The sequence below is a fragment of the Enhydra lutris genome, unplaced genomic scaffold (genome assembly GCF_002288905.1).
Source record: "Enhydra lutris kenyoni isolate GAN:26980312 unplaced genomic scaffold, ASM228890v2 scaffoldscaffold22, whole genome shotgun sequence".
Lineage (NCBI taxonomy): Eukaryota > Metazoa > Chordata > Mammalia > Carnivora > Mustelidae > Enhydra > Enhydra lutris.
This window is the reverse complement of record NW_019154106.1, coordinates 15,538,911-15,552,242: the sequence shown is the minus strand read 5'-3', so window position 1 is coordinate 15,552,242 and position 13,332 is coordinate 15,538,911. Positions and strand designations below refer to the sequence as shown.

General features: G+C 37.5%; 2 protein-coding genes across 2 annotated transcripts; one reads left to right on the top strand and one right to left on the bottom strand.

The window, feature by feature from the left end:
• The first annotated feature begins 1,042 nt into the window (after positions 1-1,042).
• On the top strand, positions 1,043-1,972 carry LOC111149606 (olfactory receptor 4C12). Its single transcript, XM_022506759.1, has one exon. It carries the CDS (start codon positions 1,043-1,045, stop codon positions 1,970-1,972), a length of 930 nt encoding a protein of 309 aa, XP_022362467.1.
• Positions 1,973-8,739: 6,767 nt separating this feature from the next.
• On the bottom strand, positions 8,740-9,681 carry LOC111149617 (olfactory receptor 4C46-like). The gene is given in 1 exon segment (XM_022506775.1): positions 8,740-9,681. A coding segment is annotated over 1 exon segment (927 nt). The 5' UTR covers positions 9,667-9,681.
• Between the last annotated feature and the right edge of the window lie 3,651 nt (positions 9,682-13,332).

Genomic DNA, 13,332 nt, shown 5'->3' with positions numbered 1-13,332 from the left:
TAGTCTGAGGATTCTTTTATGGAAGACCAGGTTCATTCTGTTTGATCAACACTATTCTCCATTTCTCACTTATCCAAAAATATGAGTATTAGAGGGTTTGAGTAGTAATAGGTACATTATTGGTCTTTGGATTAGGACAAGAAAAGAAACTGATCCTGTGCTTGAGTCTTTCAATTAACAGAGGGCATCAAACACATTAATTTTGACATAAGACCAAGTTTTGTTTGTATGTTTGTTTCTGTATGGTGTGAACAAAAAGGGATAAATGAAAATTATAAAAGACAAGCATTTAAAAAATATACTCAAATTACTTCAAGATTTGCAAGAAACAAGTAAGTGAAATAATAGTAATGAATGAGTCAAATTTGGGGTTTTCTGTCTGATTTTGATCATAAAACCCAACTTTTGGCCTGGACCTTCAGGAAGCTATAAAAACATATTAGTTGGTTGTTGGTTCTCCCAAAGGATTTCTCCTTTAGAGAAGAGTTGGCAATTAGAAGTGCACTCAACTTTCTTCTCAAGGGTTCTCATCGCTGGAAGGATTATCTGATGCATTGGGCTTCCGAAGGGAGACCACTGTCTTGGGGCTTGGACTCTAAAACTACCTTTTCAGTAAAGCATTTATGGGATCATCTGGAAGAGGTGTTCTTTCCATGTACCTCATTATGTAACTTGCCCATATGTAAGAGGAACAGTTTATCTTAATCTTCTCTGTCTTCGTGATTTAAGAATACATTGAGATACAGAGAATAAAGCAACCTGAGGTCCAGGAAAAAGTGAGCATTAACAATGGCAAAACTTAGCTTTAAATACTATATTGAAGTTTATTTCCATGTCCACTAAGAGAAGTTTTGACCTACCTATTCCTAGAAAGTTTTGGAAAGGGAAGGAATCATCTGAGATTGTTAGACTACTGTTAAAAGTCAGAGTTTTGTACTGTTTGATGATTTTATGGTTCCTTATTTCTTTATTTCTTTCCTTTTTGTTTTTTAGAAGTAAAGCATTCCTTCCTGAAGTTTTTTTTATCCCCCACAGCACATAGATGGAAAATAAAAGAAACGTGACTGAATTTATTTTAATAGGTCTTACACAGAACCCCATGATGCAGAATATAGTGTTTCTGGGATTTTTGGTTCTGTACTTGGTAACACTCTCAGGCAACCTACTCATTGTGGTTACCATTACCACCAGCCAGGCTCTGAACTCTCCCATGTACTTCTTTCTGACTCATCTTTCCTTGATAGACACAATTTATTCTTCTTCTTCAGCTCCCAAGCTGATTTTGGACTCCCTTCACGAGAAGAAAACTATCTCCTTTAATGGGTGTATGGCTCAAGTCTATGCAGAACATATTTTTGGTGCTACTGAGATCATCCTGCTGACAGTGATGGCCTATGATCGCTATGTGGCCATCTGCAAACCTCTGCACTATACAACTATCATGAACCACAGGCTGTGCCTTCTTTTGCTGGGAGTGGCCTGGACTGGAGGATTTCTCCACGCAACGATTCAGATCCTCTTCACAGTCTGGCTGCCCTTCTGTGGCCCCAATGTTATAGATCACTTCATGTGCGATTTGTACCCTTTGTTGAAACTCGTCTGCATGGACACTCATACCCTTGGTCTCTTTGTTGCTGTCAACAGTGGTTTCATCTGTCTTTTAAACTTCCTCCTCTTGGTGGTGTCCTATGTGGTCATCCTGTGCTCCCTAAAGAGCTATAGCTTGGAGGGGAGGCGCAAAGCCCTTTCCACCTGTGTCTCTCACATTACAGTAGTTGTCTTATTCTTTGTGCCCTGTATATTTGTGTATCTGCGCCCAGTGATCACTCTACCCATTGATAAAGCTGTTGCTGTCTTTTATACTATGGTGGTCCCGATGTTAAATCCCTTAATCTACACCCTCAGAAATGCTGAGGTAAAAAATGCTATGAGGAAGCTCTGGAGAAAAAAAGTGACTTCAGATAATAATTAAATGAATCTTTGATATAGAAGTAATAGAAGTAATCTAATACAAGCTTCTTGATATATAGATGAGGACATCAGCTCTAACAAGAATTTGGATAACACTTGCCAATAGCCACTTAAATGCAAAACTAAGGGTTGAACTGGAATCCATACTTACTGTCTCCCATCCCACACTCATGTCATTACAATTTGCTGCTTCTTAATCCATAAATATTTACTTATTACTTAGAATCTCAAATATCTTTAGAACTAAAAGATATGAATCTAGAATATTGTACTGGTATTAAAATGATCTTATATATCATTAAGATATTGGTTATTACTGATTATTAAAAATAATAGGTTTAATGATATTCCTTTACTTTGGACTCTAGCACCAATATAAATTCTTCCCTTTGTGAATTTTCTTGTCCATTAAATTTTGGTTATACAGTAAAAAGAGATACTATTTATCAAATACCTGTAAGTCTGTTGTTGTATTAGGTATTTTCCATGTTGTATCTCAGGGCCTAATTAGGAGACAGATAACACAGTAATTTGAACAGGGAAGGGTTACATACCTTCATGTTCATTATAGCAGAGCATTAATTGGAAAGGGCTAATGATTACTCTAAAGAATTCCCTGGGACTAAGAGGTGAATATCAAAGGAAGGAATAAATTTAAAAGGTAGAATTCCTCCCCAAAACTAGGATTCATCTTTTGGAGAAGGAGTAGTTATTGCCCATTGGATGGTGAAGTTCACTAGGTTGTCTTGGCCAGGACTAGTTTATGGTAGCTGGAGAGAGACTGACAGGAAAAATTAAATGGACTGGTAAGCTGGGAACCTCCCTCTGGGTTGCTGATAGCCTGAGGCTGCTAAGCAGAGGACTGTGGCCTGGACTGGCAAGAAGGAAACAACCCTCTAAGGCACAGATGGACCAAGGCTGGTGGAAACCACCCCAACTAAGGTGCAGATCCACTGAACTGAGAACCTGATCTCTGAGTGCTTGTGTGATTCACTGGAATTTGCCTGCAGAAGTGCCTCTGAAACTCATTGGGAAATCATCTATGGAGGTGGCGGTGTCAGCACCACCAGATGTTTCTCCAGCCTCCTCCCCTAAGCAGGCACTCTTGGAAGCTGTGTAGAACAAGCTGAGATGAGAAGCATATCCAAGAAATCATTACCCAGGCCAATGTCAATAAGCTTTTTCCATATGTTTTCTTCTAGCAATTTTATGGCTTCAGGTCTCACATTTGAGTCTTTAATTGATTTTCAATGGATTTTTATATGTGGTACAAGATAAGAATCCAATTTCATTCTTTTGCATGTGAATATCCAGTTTTCCTAATACCGTTTATTGAAGAGATTATCCTTTCCTCATTGAGAAGTCTTGATATCCTTGTCAAATATTAAGGGGCTGCATATGCAAGTGTTTATTTCTGGACTCTCAATTCTGTTCCATTTATCTAGGTGTCTATTTTTATTCTAGTACCATATTGTTTAGATTACTACTGATTTGAAATATAGTAGTTTGAAATCAGGAAATGAAAGTGTGATGCCTCCAGCGTTGTCTCCTTTCTGGGGTTGCTTTGGCCATTCAAGGTCTTTGGTGGTTTCAGATATATTTTAGGATTCTTTGTTCCATGTCTGTGAGAAATGCCATTTGAATTTTGATAGGCATTTTATTGAATCTATGGATTGCTTTGAGTAATATAAACATTTTAACAATATTAATTTTTCTAATCCACTAACATGGGATCTTTCCATTTATTTGTGTCTTTTTCAATTTTTTCAATCAGTGTCTTATAGCTTTCAGTGTGAAGAATTTTCACTTACTGATTACATTTATTCCTAAGTATTTTTTTCTTTTTGATGCTATCATAAATGGAATTATTTTCTTCATTTCCTTTTGGTATAGTTTATTGTTAGTGTAAAGAAATGCAAATAATTTTTGTATGTATTCTGCATCTTTATTGAATTCATTTATTAGTTTTATAGTTTGTGTGTGTGTGTGTGTGTGTGTAGGTTTTAGGGTTTTCTATATATATGATCATGTCATCTAGAAACAGATAATTTTACCTTTTTCTTTTCAGTTTGGATGCCCTTATTTATTTTTCTTGTCTGATGGCTTTTGCTGCTACTTCTAGTACTATGTTGAATAGAAGTGGCATGAGCTTCCTTGCCTTGTGCTGGATCTTAGGGGAAAATGTGTCAGTTTTAACCACTGATCATCATGTTAGCTTTGAGATTTTCACAGATCATCTTTCTTTTTTGCATGTGTGTTGAGGCAATTTCCTTCAAATCTATTTTGTTGAGAATTTTTATCATGAAAGATTGTTGAACTTTGTTAATACAATTTTGTGAATCTATTGAGATGATCATATGGTCTTAATGTGATGTATCAGATTGACTTTTTGCATATTTTAAACTAACCTGGCATCCCAGAGTTAATCCCATTTGGTCATGGTGTATGATCTTTTGAATCCATTGAATTCAGTTTGCTGAGGTTTAATTCTTGAACAATTAAATTTATGAGTCTTTGTATGTCTGAAAATCTATTCATTTTATTCTCATGTTTGAATTCTGTATTGCATGATACAGAATTAGTTGTTACAGTCCTTTCCCTTGAGAACATTAAAAAAATTTTTCATTAACTTCCAATTTCTACTTTTGCTGGCAAAAATTTTGATGTCTGTCTGATTTTTAAAAACTTCTTTCATAGCCTGTTTTTATTTTATAGGTTTGGTGTTTCACTGAATTTCTAATAATAGACCAACTGACATTTTTAGAGTTCTTTTTTTTTTTTTAAAGTGATGGCCTGAGGCACAGGCATCTTTTTTTTTTTTAAGATTTTATTTATTTATTTGACAGAGGGACAGAGAGCACAAGTAGGCAGAGAAGCAGGCAGAGAGAGAGAAGGAGAAGCAGGCTCCCTACTGAGCAGAGGGCCTGATGTGGGACTCAATCCCAGGACCCTGAGATCATGATCTGGGCTGAAGGCAGAGGCTTAACCCACTGAGCCACCCAGGTGCCTCTACTTTTATGGTTTTATTGGCCATCTATGTGTTCAAGTTTTCTACATTTCTGTGGCCTACATCTTTCTGAGGATCAGAAACATATATTTAATTGTACATTGTTACTTAAAGGTCATCTAACACATTAAAAAAATTAATCTTTTCTCTGTTCCATCCATTTGGTAATCTACTCTAGAAACTGGATATCACTGATGAATCCTCTCTCAAATCTTTATCCTCAGACACATGAAAAAATGTTCATCATCACTAGCCATCAGGGAGATTCAAATTAAAACCACATTGAGATACCACCTTACACCAGTTAGAATGGCCAAAATTAGCAAGACAGGAAACAACATGTGTTGGAGGGGATGTGGAGAAAGGGGAACCCTCTTACACTGTTGGTGGGAATGCAAGTTGGTGCAGCCACTTTGGAGAACAGTGTGGAGATTCCTCCAGAAATTAAAAATAGAGCTTCCCTATGACCCTGCCATTGCACTACTGGGTATTTACCCCAAAGATACAGATGTAGTGAAAAGAAGAGCCATCTGTACCCCAATGTTTATAGCAGCAATGGCCACGGTAGCCAAACTGTGGAAAGAGCCAAGATGCCCTTTAACGGACAAATGGATAAGGAAGATGTCATCCATATACACTATGGAGTATTATGCTTCCATCAGAAAGGATGAATACCCAACTTTTGTAGCAACATGGACGGGACGGGAAGAGATTATGCTGAGTGAAATAAGTCAAGCAGAGAGAGTCAATTATCATATGGTTTCACTTATTTGTAGAGCCTAACAAATAGCATGGAGGACAAGGGGAGTTAGAGAGGAGAAGGGAGTTGGGGGAAATTGGAAGGGGAGGTGAACCATGAGAGACTATGGACTCTGAAAAACAATCTGAGGGTTTTGAAGGGGTAGGGGGGTGGGAGGTTGGGGGAACCAGGTGGTGGGTATAAGAGAGGGCACGGATTGCATGGAGCACTGGGTGTGGTACAAAAATAATGAATACTGTTGTGCTGAAAATAAAAAAAAATTAAAAAAAAAAGCAAAAAAAAATCTTTATCCTGTATCAAATTCTTTTATTTGTAGTACCAAGTATTTCTTGAGCACTTTTCTATCTCTGTGTTAGTTTGGGCTCCCCAGATGCAGACTTTGAGATGGGAATTGGACACAGTTGTGTCCACCAAACTCTGCCTCCTCACTGGCACCACCAGACTTCAGACCTCAATCCTTTTGCACCCAAAACACCACTGTGACCTCTAACTACTCTCCTGTGGGTAGTCTCATCCCCTTCAAACCATTTCCCAACTGTAGCCATAGTTACCGTTCTAAAACTCAAAGCTTTTTTTTTTTTTTTTTTTTTTTTGACAGAGAGAGAGAGAGATCACAAGCAGGCAGAGAGGCAGGCAGAGAGAGAGGGGAGGAAGCAGGCTCCCCGCGGAGCAGAGCCCGACACGGGGCTCGATCCCAGGACCCTGGGATCATGACCTGAGCCGAAGGCAGAGGCTTTAACCCACTGAGCCACCCAGGCGCCCCCCCCCTTTTTTTTTAAGATTTTATTTATTCATTTGACAGAGAGAAACACAGCAAGAGAGGGAACACAAGCAGGGGGAGTGGGAGAGGGAAGCAAGCTTCCAGCTGAGGAGGAGCCTGATGCAGGGCTTAACCCCAGGACCCTGAGAATCATGACCTGAGCCAAAGGCAGACACTTAATGACTGAGCCACCTAGGCTCCCCTCAAAGCTTTTTTTTTTTTTTTAAAGATTTTATTTATTTATTTTACAGAGAGTGAGTGAGCACAAAGCAGGGGGCGTGGCAGGCAGAGGCAGAGGGAGAAGCGGACTCCCTACTGAGCAAGGAGCCCCATACAGGACTTGATCCCAGGACCCTAGGATCATGACCTGATCCAAAGGCAGATGCTTAACCAACTGAGTCACCCAGGCACCCCCACTAAAACTCAAATCTAACTGCATCATTCACTAGCTAAAAACAAACTTCCAGTGTTTTTGAATTGATTACCATATTGAATTGGTTAGGTTTCCGGTGTACTCTTTTTCACCTCCTGGCCTTTGTTATGTATTCCATTTTCTAGGACAGTCCACCAATCCCATTCCTATTCATTGTACCAGCGGACTTATTTTTACCACTGCGTTCTGTTTTTTACATCTTTTCATCTAGGCATCTTCTTTTGATCCTGTATCCCTCCAATGTGGTTTCATAGCACCTTGTGATTCTGCTCTCTTATCATTTATACTTGTTGTAATTTTCTGCTTCATCCTGGGAGACTTTCAATGGATTTTAAGCTCTGTGGAGGCAGAAACTTGTTCTCTTTTGTTCACCACTGAGGGGCCAGCAACTATCAACCTGCCTGATACATTTCTTGGGCTCAAAAATATTTGTTGATTATGAAGATAGGACAAAAGGGATGAATGGAAAATATCCTGAGATAGCTTTGTGTGTAGAAAGAGCCACATATTTTAATAATGGCATGGTACCAAAAAGTAAACTGATTAACACAGAAACATAATATAAGCAGACCACATTCATAAGGTAATAAAATGTCACTGAAAGCGGGAGAGTATCAAGGTAAATTATTTTGCATATTGTAGTTTCATATGCTGTGAATTGCAGTTTCAATTTCTTTCTCATCCTTAGTATAAGCAAGAGTGAAAACAAACTGTAGTTTCCCCAAGAGGTCTAGCCAGAATTCTCCTTAGAGTTGAATCAGATAAAAGTGGGAAAGAATTCCCTAGCCTCCAGTACTGCTTTCTTGCTCTTTATTTTTGAATTTATTCATCTTCCTTTATACTTTTAATTAATTAAGTAATTAATTCAATACTTATTGTGCACCAGACAATATGCTACCTCGGGGAGACTATTGTTACACAGTAGGCAAGTACTTTATAGAGTATGACTGTATATTCAGTAATCAGAAATTTCTGTCCTACATCAAAATTTTTGAGTCATTACTCTTTCTGATAGGGTATCAGCATAAAATGAGTGATATGAACAATGCAAAATGGTTCCAAAGCCTACAAGGGAACCTGGAAACCTGGAATAGTCTTCATTACCTACCCCTCAGAGGTTAAACCGCTAATGGTTTTATAGCCCTAAATAGTTACCTACCACAATGTTATAGGCAACATATAAAATCAATTGTGATATGTAAAAACCAAGCAGTTATTCATGAAAAATTGTTAGGCTTTTGTTATAGATAATGAACTAATATATACATTGTGTCCAGTGCAGTCTCTGGCTCAGTAAATGTTAACTATATATTTATCTGTTCTTTTGATCACTGTTGCCTGGCAGTTAACAGCAGTTAAGGACATGATCTGGGAAATCAGTCAATTCTGGTTGCTGGTTTTCCAATATATCTGCTTTGGTACCTTTCCGTTTCTATCAGTTTCCTCACCTGTAAAGTGGTGATAATTTCAGTGCCTACCTCCTTGGATTGTTAAAGAGATTATTGCTTGATAGCAATAAATTCTAGTATCTCTTTAAGTTGTTATTAGAAGGAAGGCATATGAATCCATATATTTGGTTGAAGCTAGCAAAACTAAACTCCAACTTGGTAGAATTTTCTGAATAAGCAGTGGTCCTTGTTTATGTTTTCTCTCTTTTCTTGCATTTATTTCTGATATCCTCAATGCAAAATTTATGATTAATAGTGGTTAATTTATTTCTCCATCCTTTAAGTATTACTTGCTGAAATCATGCAAAATGTCCTTTTGAGCTTTCTTTCCACTGAATCAGTGTTGAGCTCCAGGCACATTTATTTGTCACGTGAAATAGTTTTCATACTACACAATTTCTTAATGGCATTTTTCATTTCATTTCTCAAGGTGTAGATTAAGGGGTTTAACATGGGAGTTAAAATAGTGTAGAACACTGCGACTGCTTTATCAATAGATAAAGTAGCTGCGGGTCTCATGTACACAAATATGCAGGGCACAAAGAATAGGACGACCACTGTGATGTGGGAGACACAGGTGGAGAGGGCTTTGCGCTTTGCCTCCAAGCTGTGATTCTGGAGGGAGCTCAGAATGACCACATAGGAGACCATTAAGAGGAGGAAGTTTAACAGACAGATGAAACCGCTGTTGGCAGCAACGAAGAGCCCTAGTGTGTGGGTATCAGTGCAGGCAAGATTGAGCAAGGGGTTCAGATCACACATAAAATGATCTATGACATTAGGGCCACAGAAGGGTAATCAGAAGATGAAAAGGATCTGTATGGTTGCATGAAGAAAGCCTCCCACCCACCCTACTCCCATTAGCAGGCCACACACTCGCCGACTCATGATGGTTGTGTAGTGTAAAGGCTTGCAGATGGCCACATAGCAGTCATAGGCCATCACAGTAAGCAGGATGCCTTCAGCACCTCCAAAAAAATGTTCCCCAAATATTTGGGTCATGCATCCATTGTATCCGGTAGTCTTCTTTTCATGGAGGGAATCTATAATCAGTTTGGGAGTATTGACAGAGGAATAACAGGCATCAATAAAGGAGAGATAGACCAGGAAAAAGTACATGGGGGACCCCAACAATGGGCTGGCAGTGATAGTGATCACAATGAGCATATTACCTACCACAGTGATGGTGTAGATGACAAAAAACACGACAAATATAATTTTCTGCATCTTTGGATTCTCTGTAAGCCCCAGTAGAACAAACTCTGTCACATTGTTCCTATTCTCCATGTGTTTCACCTGATAGTTAATTACATTGCCTGAAAAGAAAACAATTTTTATTAACACAACCCTGAATTTACTAAACTTTCCATTCTAATATATAATGCATTCTTGGATTCTATTGAATCGTGAATGCTTTTGAGGTTCTGTGTGTGTTGGAAATAAAGATTCTGAGTTATTGGAAATTAATCAAACTGCCCCCACTGAAGTTATTGTCAAGATTATGGACATGAAGAACTTTTGTAAACACATAGGCAGGAGGCCATGTGTGCACTTAGTCATCCCAAATGACCAAGAGTCTACGTTGTAGTAGTAGATTGTACACATTGTGCTAGCCAAACCTAAAAAAGTGGTAGTAGATGGATGTAGAGCTTCCAAATGCAGAGCTTCAGAATTTTCCCTTTAATATCTAGGAAATGGGGAACCATGGAAGTTAATTAAGAATATGAGTGGGAGTATAAAGAAGAATGTGAAGGGGGGAAACTTAGACATTTTTTATTCTCCTAAAGATCTTTGTATTCTTTGACTGAAATGGGTTGAGGTTCAGTGAGGGGTTGGAAGGAAGACACAGGAATCCCAGGAGCAAACTATTGATAGTAGTTGAATAAAGAGTAACAGGTGATGGGAATGTAATGAATGGATTCAAGAGCTATTTAAAAGTACTCATAATGTATGTTTCCCAAGTCAAATAACTTTAAAATAGCTAGTAATATATACTTTTGAATGATTGATTGCTGTGTGTGTGGCATGTAACAAATGCTTTGTATACATGGTAACTTTTCATATGATAAACTGTGTGGATGGTGTTATAGCACTCATTTTGCAGAAGAGGAAACAATCTCAGAGACTAATATTAATAATTATAATAATGATGGCAATACTAACTAAAGCTTTCTGAAAAGTTAATAGTGTACTCTAAGTATTTTTGCAGACATTTGGTTATTTAATCCTCACTACAAACCTACAGAATGGTTACTGCTATCATTTTTATCCATATTTTACACATTAGGGAATAGAAGCATAGAGAAGAAGTTAAGGACCTTGCCCAAGATGACTGAGCAGCTAATACAGACTGGAGCCAAGAAAACTCAGGTTATACTTGCTAACTGTTTTACCTCCCAATTTTTAATCCATGCCCTATATTGTTACTTTATAATAAACAATGTTGAACTAGTAATCTCCTTTTGATATGACCATGATACCTGTAATTACTTTAGTACTCATTTAGAGTCAAGCCCATGTGGAGCAGTTTCATCAGAAGACACAAAACACACACAATGGCATATTGGAACTCTCAAATATTAAGAAAAATGTGGCACAGCTTTCATCAAATAACCCTTTTATCTTGGCCTCTCTCCTAGCCCTAAGTGTTTCTTATTGTAATATATATATATAAAATGGGCCACCAGACTCTTCTGCAAAATATCAAAACAAATGATCCCGTGGTTAATTGTATTGGTTTGGAAATCAGGAAGACCAAAGTAGAATCCTTGTTCTTCCACTTGTAGTTTCTTTTATCTGGGCTACATTACTTTAGACCTTACATCTCTGTTTCCTCATCTATAAAGCAAGAATGATAATACCCACCTAAAAGATTATCACAACAATTATTTAAGACATTGACCACACCTGTTTAGGATGTACACAGGATTTTCATTTAATTTTATGACTGTGAATGCCCCTACAAGATAGGAAGGATTGGCAGTTTGGGCAATAATACAGAGAAACATTTAACTATGCAATTGAAGGTTCATCACCAATTTTACTCTCAAAGGAACGATAGAGACTTGTGCAAGACATAGCAGTGGATCCCAGAAACTGTTCTCTGTTTGTGTTTGGGTGAAATAGCCGGTGACCCATATCATTTAATTTTCGTATTTGTGTGTTTGAAATGTAGTAAATTTTTGTTTTCATTCTCATGATTTTTCTTCATTATTAGGAGGTGTCTCCTGGCCAAAGCATGGTATCTGGTGTCAGAGAGCTGGGTCCTACCATTTGCTTAATCTCTATGAGCCCCCATTTTTTTTTTAACTGTCCAATTAACTAATGATATTCATGAATTATCTTTTGAAGCATTGGGATAAGGATAAATTATTTTATTACTATGTCTGAAAAGTTGGAAAATAATGAATAGTATATGTGGAAAGTAACAATCTTTAATAAAGCATCAGCACTATTGAAAAACTTACCTCATCTCTCTTAGATGATCTTAATGATGTTTGAGGGTATTCAGAAATAGTCCCGTCTTCAAACTGACCTCTTCTTGTAATAAGTAATTTTCAGTATGAGAAATGTGTCACACTTGGGAAGAGCCTATTCAGATAATTCACTCTCAACTCAACAGTTATTAAGTAATTGTATACATTGAATGTATGCACTTTTGGGTGCTATATAATTTATAACTCCACGAGTCTACTAAAATGAGAGTGTTCTTATGAGTCCAAATCTTTACATCTAGCCTAAAACCTCAAAACTTTTTCACAGAAAATTTTTTTGAAATGTGTTTCCTGGTTTTGAATTTAGAATGGATTCACTTAAGACACTACAGAGAAATGATCTATATATGGCTCTGGTCCTGCAGGGCAAGAGGCAAACAGTGTGGAGAAATCACATTCAGGTGGTTCACTCTGCCCATGATGAATTTTGCTCTGGAGAGGTGGAGAAAAACATTTTCACCTTGCCCCGTATGGATAGTTAAAGAGGTTTCCATCAAGGTTCAGGGATCTTGCCTTGTAGTTCTTGCTTCCTCTCCCAGGAATTAATTATCTCTTTTGATGGAAGGGCTTTGTCTTAGAAACAGTATTCTAAAGAGACATGTTGAGAAACACTCATTCTTATGTGGGGAATTGTATTCCCTACACTTGGAACCTAAGCCTGTAAGTCTCCTTCCTCTATGTCCTGGATTTTTAAGAAAGCTGAATGCCACGTGAATAGCAAGGTGCCATAATTCCAGTGGTGCTGTGACGTAGTTTCCCTACAGGCTAATGTCACAGAAGAGTTTCTCTTTTCTCATCAATATTAAACCTTTATTGGAAAACCACAACTGATTGCTTGACAGCTAGAGCAGTGAAAGCAAATGGAAATGGCTGCCATTTTAAAGTTCTTGGCTCTAATAGCTCTTTTTCTTTGATTTATTGAAGAATCACGAACAAACAAAATTGTGTGTATTTAAGATGTATAACTTGGTATGTTAACATAAGAATGCATTGTGAGATAATCATCACAAAGAAGCTATTTAACATATTCATCACTCACAGTTACTATTTGTGTGTGTGTGCGTTTGTGTAGTGAACACTTAAGATCTGCTCTTTCAGTAAATTTCATATATACGATAGAGTATTGTTAACTACAATCACATTGCTGTATAATTATCTATTTTGCATAAGTGAAACTTTCTTTCCCTTGGTCAATATCTTTCTATTTGTCCCTTCCCCAGCCTCTGGCAACACTCATTCTGTTCTCTGCTTCTGTAAGTTTGACTATTTTAGATTCCACATCTAAGCAGGATAATGTAGTATTTTACTTTCTTTCTCTGATGTATTTCACTTAGCATAATGTTCTGCAGGTTCATCTATGTTGTCACAAATGGCAAGTTTCCTTTTTTTAAAAGGTTATATATTTCATTGTATATATGTTTCACATTTTCTTTATCCATTCATCTACCAAGGAACATAC